This window comes from Oncorhynchus tshawytscha, linkage group LG09, assembly GCF_018296145.1.
Source record: "Oncorhynchus tshawytscha isolate Ot180627B linkage group LG09, Otsh_v2.0, whole genome shotgun sequence".
NCBI classification, from domain to species: Eukaryota; Metazoa; Chordata; class Actinopteri; order Salmoniformes; family Salmonidae; genus Oncorhynchus; species Oncorhynchus tshawytscha.
In genome coordinates this window covers 41924963-41938967 of record NC_056437.1, presented here as the reverse complement: position 1 = coordinate 41938967, position 14005 = coordinate 41924963, and the positions used below count along the sequence as shown (strand labels likewise).

The window sequence follows — 14005 nt, the reverse complement described above, 5'->3', positions numbered from 1 at the left end:
CTGTTCCCTCTGCTCTATACAATACAAATCTGTTTATTTTATGTGATGATAAAAGGCTCATACAATACAACTATTTTTTTAAATATTTTCTTTTACAGTGATAGCAACTCCGATTGGGAGCTCTCAGTGCCAAGCTGCCCGCTCTACCTCTGCCCCCAGTGGTGTTCATATGCCACAGTTCATTACTGCAGGTATGACTGTGCCTCAGGGCCAAAAGGGCACAGCATGGAGGCGTCGTATCGCATGAACTGCACCACTTGTTCAGTTTGCCTCTGCTTTACATCAGAAAGAGACTGCTATGGGACATGGCACAGGCAGCAAAATATTGTGTTAGAGGACGTCCAAAGGGTGTACTGTTTTTTAAAAATGTTTATTTTCTAATATTTAAAAAAAAAAAAAAAAAAAAAAAAAAAAAAAAAAAAATGGTGTGTTTTTGTGTGTGTTAGAATTGCTTTTTGATATGTTGTATATAGTTATTTGCACTGTTAGATAGTTATAGGTCATTTCACCAATTCGGCCACTTGGGTACATTTGGGCAACTTGTGTGGGGCACCTGGGTGACTTCATGCTAAATGTCATGTAGCTCACCCATTCCTGAAGTTATCAGTCTGAAACTTTGCACACCTACAGTTGCCCTCTTGTGCTATCCATCAAAACTATCTCCAGCATCCTATCTGACTGTGTGGCTATTCTAGTATATGTGAAAAATGATGCTACAACAATAAAAAACAGAAAACGAATGCTTTTTATTTCTCTTTTCTTCCACCAGATCTATTGTTATATTCTCCTACATTCAATGAACATTTCCACAAACTTCCGAATGTTTCCATTCAAATGATACCAAGACTATGCATATCATTGCCTCTGGGGCTGAGCTACAGGCAGTTAGATTTGGGTATGTCTTCAGGTGGAAATTGAGAACAAAGGGATGCAGCCATAAGAGGTTTTAACTTACAGCAGCACGTCCCCTGAACAATAAGAGGTAGGTGAGAAGCCTGACTGCGGAGACGGGGTGAGAAGGTGATGAAGCGTACCTCATGAGCTGTAACCGAAAAACAACTGGCATTTGGAAAGTTTGAGGTGAGGGAGAAAGTGTGGCAGAACAAGTATTGTGAGCATTGTTAAGTATCTTGCTAGCTGGATCGAATTATCAGTTTGCTAGCCAGAGAAATGTTGAGCAACATTGGCCAACTTTACTGATCAAAGAATTGAGTTCATGCTGTGAAAATTAGCTGGCAAATAAAGTCCGACAGCTGATGTTAGCTAGCTAACGTTACAACATCAGATGAGCTAACGTTAGTAACCTAACCAATTCGCTATAATATTAACTGGTAACGTTATATGACTCTTTGCCGTTCCTCAAGTTATAACGTGTTAGTTGCTTACTGGACCCTGGCAATCTGTGTGACATGTTAACTAGCTAACGAACTATCTACTATCTGAACTAATGTTTTCCCTTTACAGTATGTGATTTTCATTTTCAGAATGAGAGAATTAGGTGAAAATGAGAAGTTGCTTGTTGAACAAGTGTAGCTGGAGCTGGGCCTGGGCCTGGCTTAAGCTGGATGCCACTAGGTGAAAGGAACAGCACACACTTTCTCATTATTTCAATACAGTGGATAAAAAGGGTTATGCCAGATGTACTCTCTGCCTGAAAGAGGTCAGTTATGCCAACAAAGGGTATCATGCTCTGCTGGCACATTGTAGAGTAGATATCCATAGGCAGAAAGTGTACAGTGCAGTGTAGCCCACGATATTGCATTGGTTGTGTTGAACTTGACAGTAACACGTGTGTGTGAGTAAGGGGGATTATTAAATTTTTTTTCTCTGAACGTTATATTTTGCTCGATTTCGATTTCTACTGTAGTGGCCACTGTAATAGAGCAAAAATAGAATACCTGTTTGTTTCTTTATTTCTGCTTAAGATGTGTTTTTCCCCCAAGTGCAATATTTAGATGTGTGTGTGTGTGGTCACAATCGTTCTATTATAAAGGGTGTCATGGCTAACTGCAATATTAATGTACTGTTTTTTTCTCAAGGCTTGAGTGTCATTAGCAGGAAAGTCTAGGCATCAAATAACATTACATCTGTTTAGCTGCGAGTTAGGTTCACATTAAACACTTTATTTTACAGAGACTGATCATTTAGATCATATTCTTTGTTTAGTTAACCTTCATTTCCCCTGAGCAGGGATTTTTTCAGTGCAAAAAAAGTGTCACCTTTTTGGGCCCTCACCAGTTTGCATCCCTGCAGAAGGAGAGGCCTCATTTAACACTAAATTCATCAGGTTTGAGCCATGTTTCAGTCGGGCCAATCACATCAAGATTATGATCAGTGATTAGTTAATTTACTATGACTGCCTTGGAGTTGAGGGATCTAACATTGAGTAGCCCTATTTTGAGAAGTGAGATTTCACAATTTCTTCCAATAATGACAGAAATGGAGGTCTTTATTCCAGTGAGATTACTAAGGCGAACACCGCCATGTTTAGTTTTGCCCAACCTAGATCGAGGCACAGACATGGTCTCAATGGGGATAGCTGAAATGACTACACTGACTGTGCTAGTGGCAGACTCCACTAAGCTGGCTGGCTAACAGCCTGCTGCCTGGCCTGCACCTCATCTCATTGTGGAGTTAGAGGAGTTAGACGGGGCTCTATGTTGATTGATAAAATGAGAGCACCCGTCCAGCTAGGATGGAGTCCGTCACTCCTCAGCAGGCCAGGCTTGTTCCTGTTTGTGGGGTCTCTTCCCATTTTTGGTTCGTTTTCCCACTTCCTAACCTTTTACGTTAGATATGAAACTTGCATCGAGTGTGTGCTATAGCAGAAAAGGGACAAATCTGACAAGGGATTTGTCACTTTTCTGGCACAAGGTTATATTGGCACACAAAGGAGACGGTTGGCAGTGATTGGACAGAGGTGAACCTGGCCTAAACACCATTCCTGACTACATTTAAGTTGAGAATTGCTGAGTCACTCTCAACAGTGAGCCCATTGATAAAGCTAGCTACCTGTTGCATGACCATATGAGTGGAGATGAAAGGATTTGATTGAAGCTTTTGTTGTCACAAGCTGTATTTGATTAAGCCCAATGTTCAGTCTGTGGGGATGTTTTAGACCAATCAAAGGGCCACTAAACAACCATAAACGTAACATTTTGTCGGCTACAGTATACTTACAGTTCATTCTCGTTATTTTGTTATCTCCTCAATGATGGCAAAGCATAATTCAGCATCCTTACCATTTAGGCTACTCTACAAAAACAAGCACACTCGTGCTTTTCATTGTAGTCGTTTTCTCTCTCAAGACAATCATATTAGTCATGCTTTTATACACTTTATTTTTTTTTTGTTCAGTGGTGTCTCAGGGTTTGTAGCCTTTGTCTGCATATCCTGTCCAAATCCTTTCTGAGCTACTGCATTCTGAGCATTTAATGCAGCAACCGACTGCTCCATCACTGCTTTCTGAGTACTCGCGCTTTCTTTGTCGCTCTCGTTCATTCCCCCCCTCTGTCTCTCTCTGTATCTCACACTTTATTTTCCACACAGGCAATGAATGGTGCCTACACTCTCTTCACTGTCCTTCCTGCTGGCTTTCACTCCTCTCTCGATCTCTCTCTCGATCTCTCTCAATGTATTGTAGGGCCTCTCTGTTACCATCTTTCTCTTGATGTATAAATCAATACATTCAATCAATTTTGGTTGTGACACATGATTATGATTATTTTACCCCCCCAAAAATTCTATGCTAGAATTATTTTATTATACAATGCATTCGGAAAGAATTCAGACCCCTTGACCTTTTCCATTTTTTTTTAACATTACAGCCTTAATCCAAAATGAAAGTTTTCCCCCCTCATCAACACAATACCCCATAATGACAAAGCAAAAATTGTTTTTTGGACAATTTTGCTAGTTTATATAAAATAAACTGAAATCACAAATGACTAGTCTCCCAGTTCCTGCCACTGAAAAACATCCCCACAGCATGATACTGCCACCACCATGCTTCACCGTAGGGATGGTGCCAGGTTTCCTCCAGACGTGACGCTTGGCATTCGGGCCAAAGAGTTCAATCTTGGTTTCATCAGACCAGAGAATCTTGTTTCTCATGGTCTGAATCCTTTAGGTGCCTTTTGGCAAACTCCAAGCGGACTGTCATGTGCCTTTTACCGAGGAATGGCTTCCGTCTGGCCACTCTAGGATAAAGGCCTGATTGGCAGAGTGCTGCAGAGATGGTTGTACTTTTGGAAGGTTCTCCCATCTCCACAGAGGAACTCTGGAGCTCTGTCAGAGTGACCATCGGGTTCTTGGTCACCTCCCTGACCAAGGCCCAACTCCCCCGATTGCTCAGTTTTTGGCAGCCAGCTCTAGGAAGAGTCTTGGTGGCTCCAAACTTCTTCAATTTAAGAATGATGGCACCACTGTGTTCTTCGGGACCTTCAATGCTGCAGAAATGTTTTGGTACCCTTCCCCAGATCTGTGCCTCGACACAATCCTGTCTCTGAGCTCTACGGACAATCCCTTTGACCTTTTTGCTTGGTTTTTGCGCTGACATTCACTTTCAACTGTGGGACCATATATAGACAGGTGTGTGCCTTTCCAAATTATGTCCAATTGATTGAATTTACCATAAGTGGACACCAATCCAGTTGTAGAAACATTTCAAGGATGATCAATGGAAACGGGATGCACCTGAGCTCAATTTCGAGTCTCATAGCAAAGGGTCTGAATAATTATGTAAAAAGGTTTTTCAGTATTTTTATTTTATTTTTAATTTGCACGCAAAAAAAATGTTTTTGTTTTGTCGTTATGTAGATTGAGATTTTAGAACCTTGTCAGCTCGGGGATTCGATCCACCTTTTGGTTACTGGCCCAATGCTCTAACCACTAGGCTACCTGCTGCCCCGTATAGAGAAGCTGTAAGTGTCTAATTGCTTAGGTTACATCCTGAAACCTTTTCACTATTTTTGGTTTTGCGGCCTTGTCTGCTTAGTGCAGTCAGGGTTGCTTTTGGGATTTTTTGCAGGAGACCTGACACCTTAAGCACACAGATCCCGATATCGGTATCAAAATTGACAACATCCAACAAGTCCAACAACATTTCTAATCAATCCTCAGGTACACTAATATGTAAATAAACTATACATTTTAAGAAGGAGAATAGTATAATCATTACCAGGGATAAATAATGAAGTGTGCGCCCTCATCCACGCATGCCACAACACTACAATCAAAATGAGTCACCTAGAAAAATGAATTCTAGCTCATTTTTTCAAAAAACAAGCCTGAAACTATTTCTGAAGACTAGTGGAAGCCATAGGAACTGCAATCTGGAAGTTATTTCTTTGATTTGCCAATTGACAGGCATTTTAAATTGTAATTTTTAAAAAATCCGGGTGGATTCTCCTCGGGTTTTTGCCTGCCATATCAGTTCTGTTATACTCACAGACAGTATTTTAACAGTGTTAGAAACTTCAGAGTGTTTTCTATCCAATACTACCAATGATATGCATATACTAGCTTCTGGGCCGGAGTAACAGGTAGTTTACTTTTGGCACATCAGTCATCCGAATTTTAGGACTAATTCCTAATTGACATATCCAAAGCACATGTCTCTACTACTAGTCTACATATTTTACACAGAGGGCGGGGGTCATTCCATATGGATGAATGGAACATTGTGAAGGGCCATTTGCCAAACCAATCACATTTATTTAGTTAAATTGTGGTTTTCTAGCATTAAAGGAGAACTTTCCCAAAAATGACCTTCTGGTATTTATTTCATTAGTCTGTTGTTGACATAGTCCCCAAATGTTTTGCTTGTCAGAAATGTCTCTTGCTTTCACCGCTCGCCCTCTATCCCTCTCTCTCTCTCGCTCTGTGTGTATCTCTACCACTTTACTTTGTCCCCAGGCAATGAATGGTTCATGCGCTCACTTCTTTCTTTTCACTGTGCCCTACCCTCTGTCCTTCCTGCTGGCTTTCTCTGGCTTTCTCTGGCTTTCTCTGGCTTTCTCTCTTGTTCTCTCCCTCCTCCTCTCTCTCTGTCTTTGCCATGCAGTTCACACCGTGTCTATGGCCTTCTGTAATTGCCTATTTGCACAGTTGAAGTTTGTTGATCAGCTTAACCTTTGTCTTGTCTTAAAGCGGAAGATGCAATTTGTAATGTTGAATGGATTGTCTCGTATGTGCTTGTGTGGCGTGTGCGTGTTGTGTGGTGTGTGTGTGGCGTGTGCGTGTGTGTGTGCTCGTGCGGCACAATTCTATTTGTGCCCTTTGGCGTCAGTGTTTGCTGTGATTTACAGGACAGAAAGCACATGCTGGATGCCTCATACGTGATGCACTAGGTCCCAGACGTCCGGCTTATATAGACTATCTACTGTGGGATTTAACCTCCCATGTAATGTCGGCTACACAGACACACACAACACCCTATTCATTATTCCAAATATTGACGGAATGTTAACATGCTTCATTTGTGCTTGTTTTGTAAATGTATACTTGAGTTGTAGCCTCTTTTCCATAATAAAGGAGACCGTGATCTTTCAATGTAGTTTAATCGATAAGTTGAACATATTGCCACGTCTTTCATGTAATTTAACCTGAATGTTTCATTCTTTATTTATCAATGCCATATCCATGCATTTCAATGTCTGTGACTGCCATGTGGATATTAGTGAAACATTTCATTTGGTGTTGACATTTGTTATGGTTTGAGCATGTGTCAGTATGGCTGTATGTAACAGATACTTAGTCTGCTATCTGCTGGCCTGACAATACCTCGGATGAGGTCATGCTCTGTAGAGACAGAACCCAGCCCCTCATTTCACATTGAACATTGAGCTTGTTCACGTTAGTGTGGGTCAGCCATGGCAGGAAACACAGTCAACTTTGTCGACAGATCAGATTCCAAACACACGCACACAGCCTTTCTAGGACACCGTTATCCAATTTGCTGCCTCTGTAGTGGTGCAATAATGTGAAGTGGTGCAATACTGTGAAGTGTTGCAATTCACAGATGTTTTAGGTTGTCACAAATAGACAACCATAAGCATGCGCTCTAAGTGTAATAAAAAGGCATGCTTCTCAAATGCATCACTTTTCCAGTTTACCGCTCAGTAGACAAAAAATAAACAAATCAGAGGCCATTTAGTTAAAAAAATCATCTGATGGATGCACCATGCCACCCCCTATCCCCTCTTATGGAATCCTAAAAGGCAACCCTGGGCTTTGTTGTACTTTTCTCTAGTTCTGTGCTTCCTTCATTAGCTCTGCTCCAGTCTGTAAAATTCCTCCACCCCAGCAGCTGAGGCTTAACTACATGGCTTCACACACTGGACGGTAGCCTAAGAGAGATGATAAGATGTACTTTATTGTCAATTAACTTAGAGAACAGAAATGTCTATGTTCACAATCCAACCCCCCCAAGACACGGATACTGAGGGGCTGGACGCTTTGGGTCTCTTTCTGACAGGGCGATTATACCAGGCACTAGGCTAAAAGGCAGAGGTGTGGACTGCTTTCTCATGGCTACCCATGTATTTCCATGGAAATATGTTTATTTGGAAAGTAATAAATATATAGATATTTTTTTAAAGCATTCATGATTTGCTTAAATGTAATATACTAGCTATTACTCTTGTTAAAAATATTAAATGGTATTCCATTTGGTGAAGAGCACATTATGACTTGTTTAGGACTCGGACTTACCGGTCTTGACTTGGGACTTGAGGGCTAGGAACGGGAGACTTTCTTGTGACTTGTAAAACAATGACTTGGTCCCACCTCTGCTATAAGGTGTTCACCCAGAAAAGGACTATTTCCTTCAATGTTTATGAACATATGTTCAGTCAATAGACAAGTGCATCAGAAAAACAATAGTCCAAACCCGATATATAGTTCAAAAGTTACAATTTACTCAGAATTTAGCATGATTAGAGTGACTAGAATAACATTAAAGCTGATGTGCCCTCTTGCTGAGCAGAAGAAATATCAGCCCACAGAGAGAAGCACAAGATTAAACTTCACTCAAAATTCTAGAGCAAAAACATTTCTGTAAGAAACCCAACGATAGCCTTTTGTTCCTAGTTTTTAGTATTCGTTTCAGGCTTTTGGCACAATGGTGCACCCGGTTCAGCTGCCCTGCGAGCCGAGTAGGCGAACTGTTGCCATTTTGAACCATCACAAGTGTCTGAAGGTACAAACTCTGCCTTCCCGGCAGGCCTGGTGAGCCAATCAAGTGCACTATAGGCCTACCGCTGGCCAATCGGATTGCTCAGATGCCCGTGTCTGCACTAACGTAGCAGGCATAAAAGAGCTACAGCAAAGTTGATACTGTGAGATTTCAAAACGTTTAAAATATAACTAGAGGGAGACTATCAAATCCAATTTTATTGGTCACATACAGTACACGTGTTTAGCAGATGTTATTGCGGGTGTATGTTTAGCAGATGTTATTGCGGATGTATCGAAATGCTCATGCTTCTAGTTCTGACAGTGCAGCAATATCTAACAAGTAATATCTAACCATTTCAGAACAACTACCTAATACACACATCTAAGTAAAGGAATGTAATTAAGAATATATATATCAGAGCAGAGTAGAATAAGATATAATACCGTGTATATACATCGGAAGTTTACATACACCTTAGCCAAATATATTTAAACTCAGTTTTTCACAATAACTGACATTTAATCCTAGTAAAAATTCCCTGTCTTAAGGTCAGTTAGGATCACCACTTTATTTCAAGAATGTGAAATGTCAGAATAATAGTAGAGAGAATGATTTATTTCAGCTTTTATTTCTTTCATCACATTCCCAGTGGGTCAGAAGTTTACACACACTCAATTAGTATTTGGTAGCATTGCCTTTAAATTGGGGTCATTGTCAACTTGGAAGACCCATTTGCGACCTAGCTTTAACTTCCTGACTGATGTCTTGAGATGTTGCTTCAATATATCCACATAATTTTCCTCCCTCATGAAGCCATCAATTTTGTGAAGTGCACCAGTCCCTCATACAGCAAAGCACCCTTACAACATGATTCTGCCACCCCCATGCTTCACGGTTGGGATGGTGTTCTTTGGCTTGCAAGCGTTCCCCTTTTTCCTCCAAACATAACGATGGTCTTTTTGGCCATTATGGCAGTTTTTGTTTCATGAGACCAGAGGGCATTTCTCCAAAAAGTACGATCTTTGTTCCCATGTGCAGTTGCAAACCGTGGTCTGGCTTTTTTTGTGGCTGTTTTGGAGCAGTGGCTTCTTCCTTGCTGAGCAGCCTTTCAGGTTATGTCGATATAGGAGTCGTTTTGCTGTGGATATAGATACTTTTGTACCTGTTTCCTCCAGCATCTTCACAAGGTCTTTTGCTGTTCTGGGATTGATTTGCACTTTTCGCACCAAAGTACGTTCATCTCTAGGAGACAGAACGTGTCTCCTTCCTGAGAGGTATGACGGCTGCATGGTTCCATGGTGTTTATACTTGTGAACTATTGTTTGTACAGATGAACTTGGTACCTTCAGGCGTTTGGAAATTGCTCCCAAGGATGAACCAGACTTGTGGAGGTCTACAATTTGTTTTCTGATGTCAAGTAAAGAGGCACTGAGTTTGAAGGTAGGCCTTGAAATACATCCACAAGGTACACCTCCAATAGACTCAAATGATGTCAATTATCCTATCAGAAGCTTCTAAAGCCATGACATCATTTTCTGGAATTTTCCAAGCTGTTTAAAGGCACAGTCAACTGAGTGTATGTGAACTTCTGACCCACTGGAATTGTGATAGTGAATTATAAGTGAAATAATCTCTGTAAACAATTGTTGGAAAAATGACTTGTCATGCACAAAGTAGATGTCCTAACCGACTTGCAAAACTACGGTTTGAACAGGAAATTTGTGAAGTGGTTGAAAAAACAGTTTTAATGACTCCAACCTAAGTGTATGTAAACTACCAACTTCAACTGTATAATCTGAGGCAAAGTTGGTTCTTCTGTGGTCAATCCGGACACAAACCAGTAGTTTCTCCCTTTTTTTCAAAACACTTTGTCAATCCCTATGGATATACTGTATTACTTTCTTTCAACCGACTGGCTCGTACAAGTGAACGTCATCTCTTGAGTATTGATTTTCCTATAGAGTAACCCGTGTGGCTTGCTTGGCCACTGCATATTTAATGGTCCATAATGCAATGTGCTCCCAAAGTCATCTGCAGAGATTTTAATTTCTTCGATCGTCCCGTCCCATTCTTTGATCAACACTCCTCCTCGCCCCCTGAACTTCCAGTGTGTTATTCAAGACATCCCGTGTGTATTGGGATTCAGTGACGTCGGAGGAGCAGATGCACTGTCCTCTGGCAAGGTCGGCCATTTTATGGGGATTCTGCTGCATCAGGTATTCGTGTGATGCCCGGTCCGCTTGGCCCCTCGCTGCCTGCCTCTCTGGCAGACACACAAACGCGCACACATTTTTTCACTCAGATCACATGCACACACACACACACACACACACACACACACACACACACACACACACACATCCACAGACCCATACATACTCATTTTGACACAAAGTATGTGACACATGCATTAACTCTCACACAGTCACACACACTTATACATTCTGAATGTTTCTGACTCACTCACTCACTCACTCACAAAGAAGTAGAAGTGCGAGTCAACACACGACCTCCCGTAGCACCACATGGCCTCATATGTCCAATGATTTAAGAAGTGAGATTGATAGTAGGTTGAATGTGAGTGGTATCATGACACCATGTCCCACTCAGTTCATATTAATACCTCCCCCATGAGGTCACACCTCATCACTCACTGAGATGATGCCCCAGTATAGAAGGAAACTGTCTGCCAACTTTTATACAAATCCCGGTACGAGTGAATTCGGAACGAGATCGTTTTCCCTACATGCAACTACACGAGTCTCATTGCACTATAAGTGTTTGTATGTTTGTCGAGTGGGTTCTCTGAAGGACTTGAGCTCCAAATCGGTCAGCAATGGTGCTAACGTCTCACCACCGCTGTCTCACACACACACACACACACACACCAGAGCATTAGGGGAGAGTGTGTGTGGCCGTCCATCCCCTCCCATTCAGTGCGAGTCGCGTCTGTCGTGACATGTGGGAGTTTATTTCTTCCTTCCATTCTTTTCCTTATCTTTTGTTTCCTCCTGCCATTCTTCCTATGATGTTGCTTCTCTCTGCGTCCGCCTCCCCCCGGATACAGTGCTGCGACATTCAGGGAGGACTGTTTTGTGTGTGTGTGTGGGCTTTTCTTTTCTCCTTCTGAGTTCATCACGCTTGATCTTGTCCTCCTCTTCTCATGTGTTTCTCACCTCGGCTGTCTGTGATTTAATCCTGTCCACAACAACACCGTGACAAAATGGGACACTGTTTGACATTCCTTGTGTTGATGTACTTTCAATGTAGAATTGGCCCTGTGAAGAACACTGCTTTTGTTGATCCTGTAAAATGCACAGCAGTGACAATCAACAGATTGTCCTTGGTTGTCACTATCTCGTTGAATAACATTGGCGGATTTCCCTGCCTGCAATCCTTTTACCATATGAGAACAAACTAATGCAATATGGTTCATTGAAAGGCATCTGGTAAGAAACGACCTGTATTCTATTTTGTTGGCATCCCCTGGTAAGGCACTGACATTTCGATTCGTTAAAACGTAGCAAATAACGTGTGGGTTATCTACAGTTTCTGAGGCATTAAAGGTTTCAGGTTTTTGAATGCTTCTGTACATTAGGATTGTTACACCCAGTAGGCTACACAGGGTTTTCTCATAGAAATAAAATGTAGTGCTGTAGTTGTACTATCTCTATAGCCATCTATTAGTACTTGTTGGTGTTGCTTATCTAGCATAGCGGGGGTTAAATTAATTTCATCTGCAGCTCGTTGAATGTGACCCCCCCTGGGCTACAAATGCACAAATAACAGATGATTCTTCTCTTTTCCCCTTGTCAATCTTCCCCCTCACCTTCCTCTCCACACATCTCTTTTCCACTGTCATGCTGTGGCTTTCGCTCTCCCTCGCTCCCTTCCGTCTATCTTCTCCTACCTCTCCACATTCTCCCTCCCTCTCTGCCAGGCTGCTCCTGCAGTGAGTCCGTATCATGGAGGCAGGCAGCGGGGCTGCTGCAGCAGTGGGGAGTGCAGCTCTAGGACTGCTCGGCGCCGCGGAAGCAGCCAGCCATGACATCTCCGACAGGTAAGACCTAGCAGCACGACACGCTCACCTCTACTCCTCTATAGCTGCCCTGGCCGGATGGGGCTTTTCAAACCACAACCTCGCTTTAAAGCAGGTGGAGCTGGATATTTGTCTGTGTGCACTGTAAGAGTAAAGGCACGCTTTTCTGTGTCTCTCTCTCTCTGTGTCGTCTCTCTTTCTCTCTCTCTGTGTGTCTCTCTCTCTGTGTGTCTCTCTCTGTGTGTGTGTGTGTGTCTCTCTCTCTGTCTCGCTCTCTCTGTGTGTCTCTCTCTCTCTCTCTCTCTCTCTCTCTCTCTGTGTGTGTGTGTGTGTCTCTCTCTCTGTCTCGCTCTCTGTGTGTCTCTCTCTCTCTCTCTCTCTGTGAGTCTCTCTCTCTGTGAGTCTCTCTCTCTGTGAGTCTCTCTCGCTCTCTCTGTGTGTGTCTCTCTCGCTCTCTCTCTCTGTCTTGCTCTCTCTCTGTGTGTCTCGCTCTCTCTCTGTGTGTGTCTCTCTCTGTGTGTCTCCCTCTGTGTGTGTCTCCCTCTGTGTGTGTCTCCCCCTGTGTGTGTCTCCCCCTGTGTGTGTCTCCCCCTGTGTGTGTCTCCCCCTGTGTGTGTCTCCCCTGTGTGTGTCTCCCCCTGTGTGTGTCTCCCCCTGTGTGTGTCTCCCCCTGTGTGTGTCTCCCCCTGTGTGTGTCTCCCCCCTCCCTGTGTGTCTCTCTCGCCCTCTGTGTGTCTCTCTCGCCCTCTGTGTGTCTCTCTGCTCTCTCTCTCCTCTCTCTCTCTGTGTCTCTCTCTCTCTGTGTGTGTCTCTCTCTCTCTGTGTGTCTCCCTCTGTGTGTGTCTCCCTCTGTGTGTGTCTCCCCCTGTGTGTCTCTCCCCCTGTGTGTGTCTCCCCCTGTGTGTCTCCCCCTGTGTGTGTCTCCCCCTGTGTGTGTCTCCCCCTCTCTCTCTGTGTGTCTCTCTCGCTCTCTCTCTCTCTCGCTCTCTCTGTGTGTCTCTCTGCTCTCTCTCTCGCTCTCTCTGTGTCTCTCTCTCTCTCTCTGTGTGTCTCTCTCTCTCTGTGTGTGTCTCCCTCTGTGTGTGTCTCCCTCTGTGTGTGTCTCCCTCTGTGTGTCTCCCCCCTGTGTGTGTGTCCCCCTGTGTGTGTCTCCCCCTGTGTGTGTCTCCCCCTGTGTGTGTCTCCCCCCGTGTGTGTCTCCCCCCGTGTGTGTCTCCCCCCGTGTGTGTCTCCCCCCTGTGTGTGTCTCCCCCCCCGTGTGTGTCCCCCCCCCCGTGTGTGTCTCCCCCTGTGTGTGTCTCCCCCCTGTGTGTGTCTCCCCCTGTGTGTGTCTCCCCCTGTGTGTCTCTCCCCCTGTGTGTGTCTCTCCCCCTGTGTGTGTCTCTCTCTGTGTGTCTCCGTCTCTCTCTCTGTGTGTCTCCGTCTCTCTCTCTGTGTGTCTCCGTCTCTCTCTCTGTGTGTCTCCGTCTAACTCTCTGTGTGTCTCCCCCTCTCTCTCTCTGTGTGTCTCCGTCTCTCTCTCTGTGTGTCTCCGTCTCTCTCTCTGTGTGTCTCCGTCTCTCTCTATGTGTGTCTCCGTCTCTCTATGTGTGTCTCCGTCTCTCTCTCTGTGTGTCTCCGTCTCTCTCTCTGTGTGTCTCCGTCTCTCTCTCTGTGTGTCTCCGTCTCTCTCTCTGTGTGTCTCCGTCTCTCTCTGTGTCTCCCCCTCTCTCTCTGTGTGTCTCCCCCTCTCGCTCTGTGTGTATCCCCCTCTCGCTCTGTGTGTCTCTCTCTCTCTCGCTCTCTCT

General features: G+C 43.8%; 1 protein-coding gene across 1 annotated transcript in view; it reads left to right on the top strand.

Annotated features, from left to right (window-relative positions):
• The window catches only part of arhgap32b (Rho GTPase activating protein 32b), a 235642-nt gene that overhangs the window by 66541 nt on the left and 155096 nt on the right, over window positions 1–14005 (top strand). Inside the window, 1 exon segment of the mRNA XM_024431996.2 lies at window positions 12120–12239. Coding sequence (XP_024287764.2) covers window positions 12145–12239 — 95 coding nt within the window. The 5' untranslated portion in view covers window positions 12120–12144.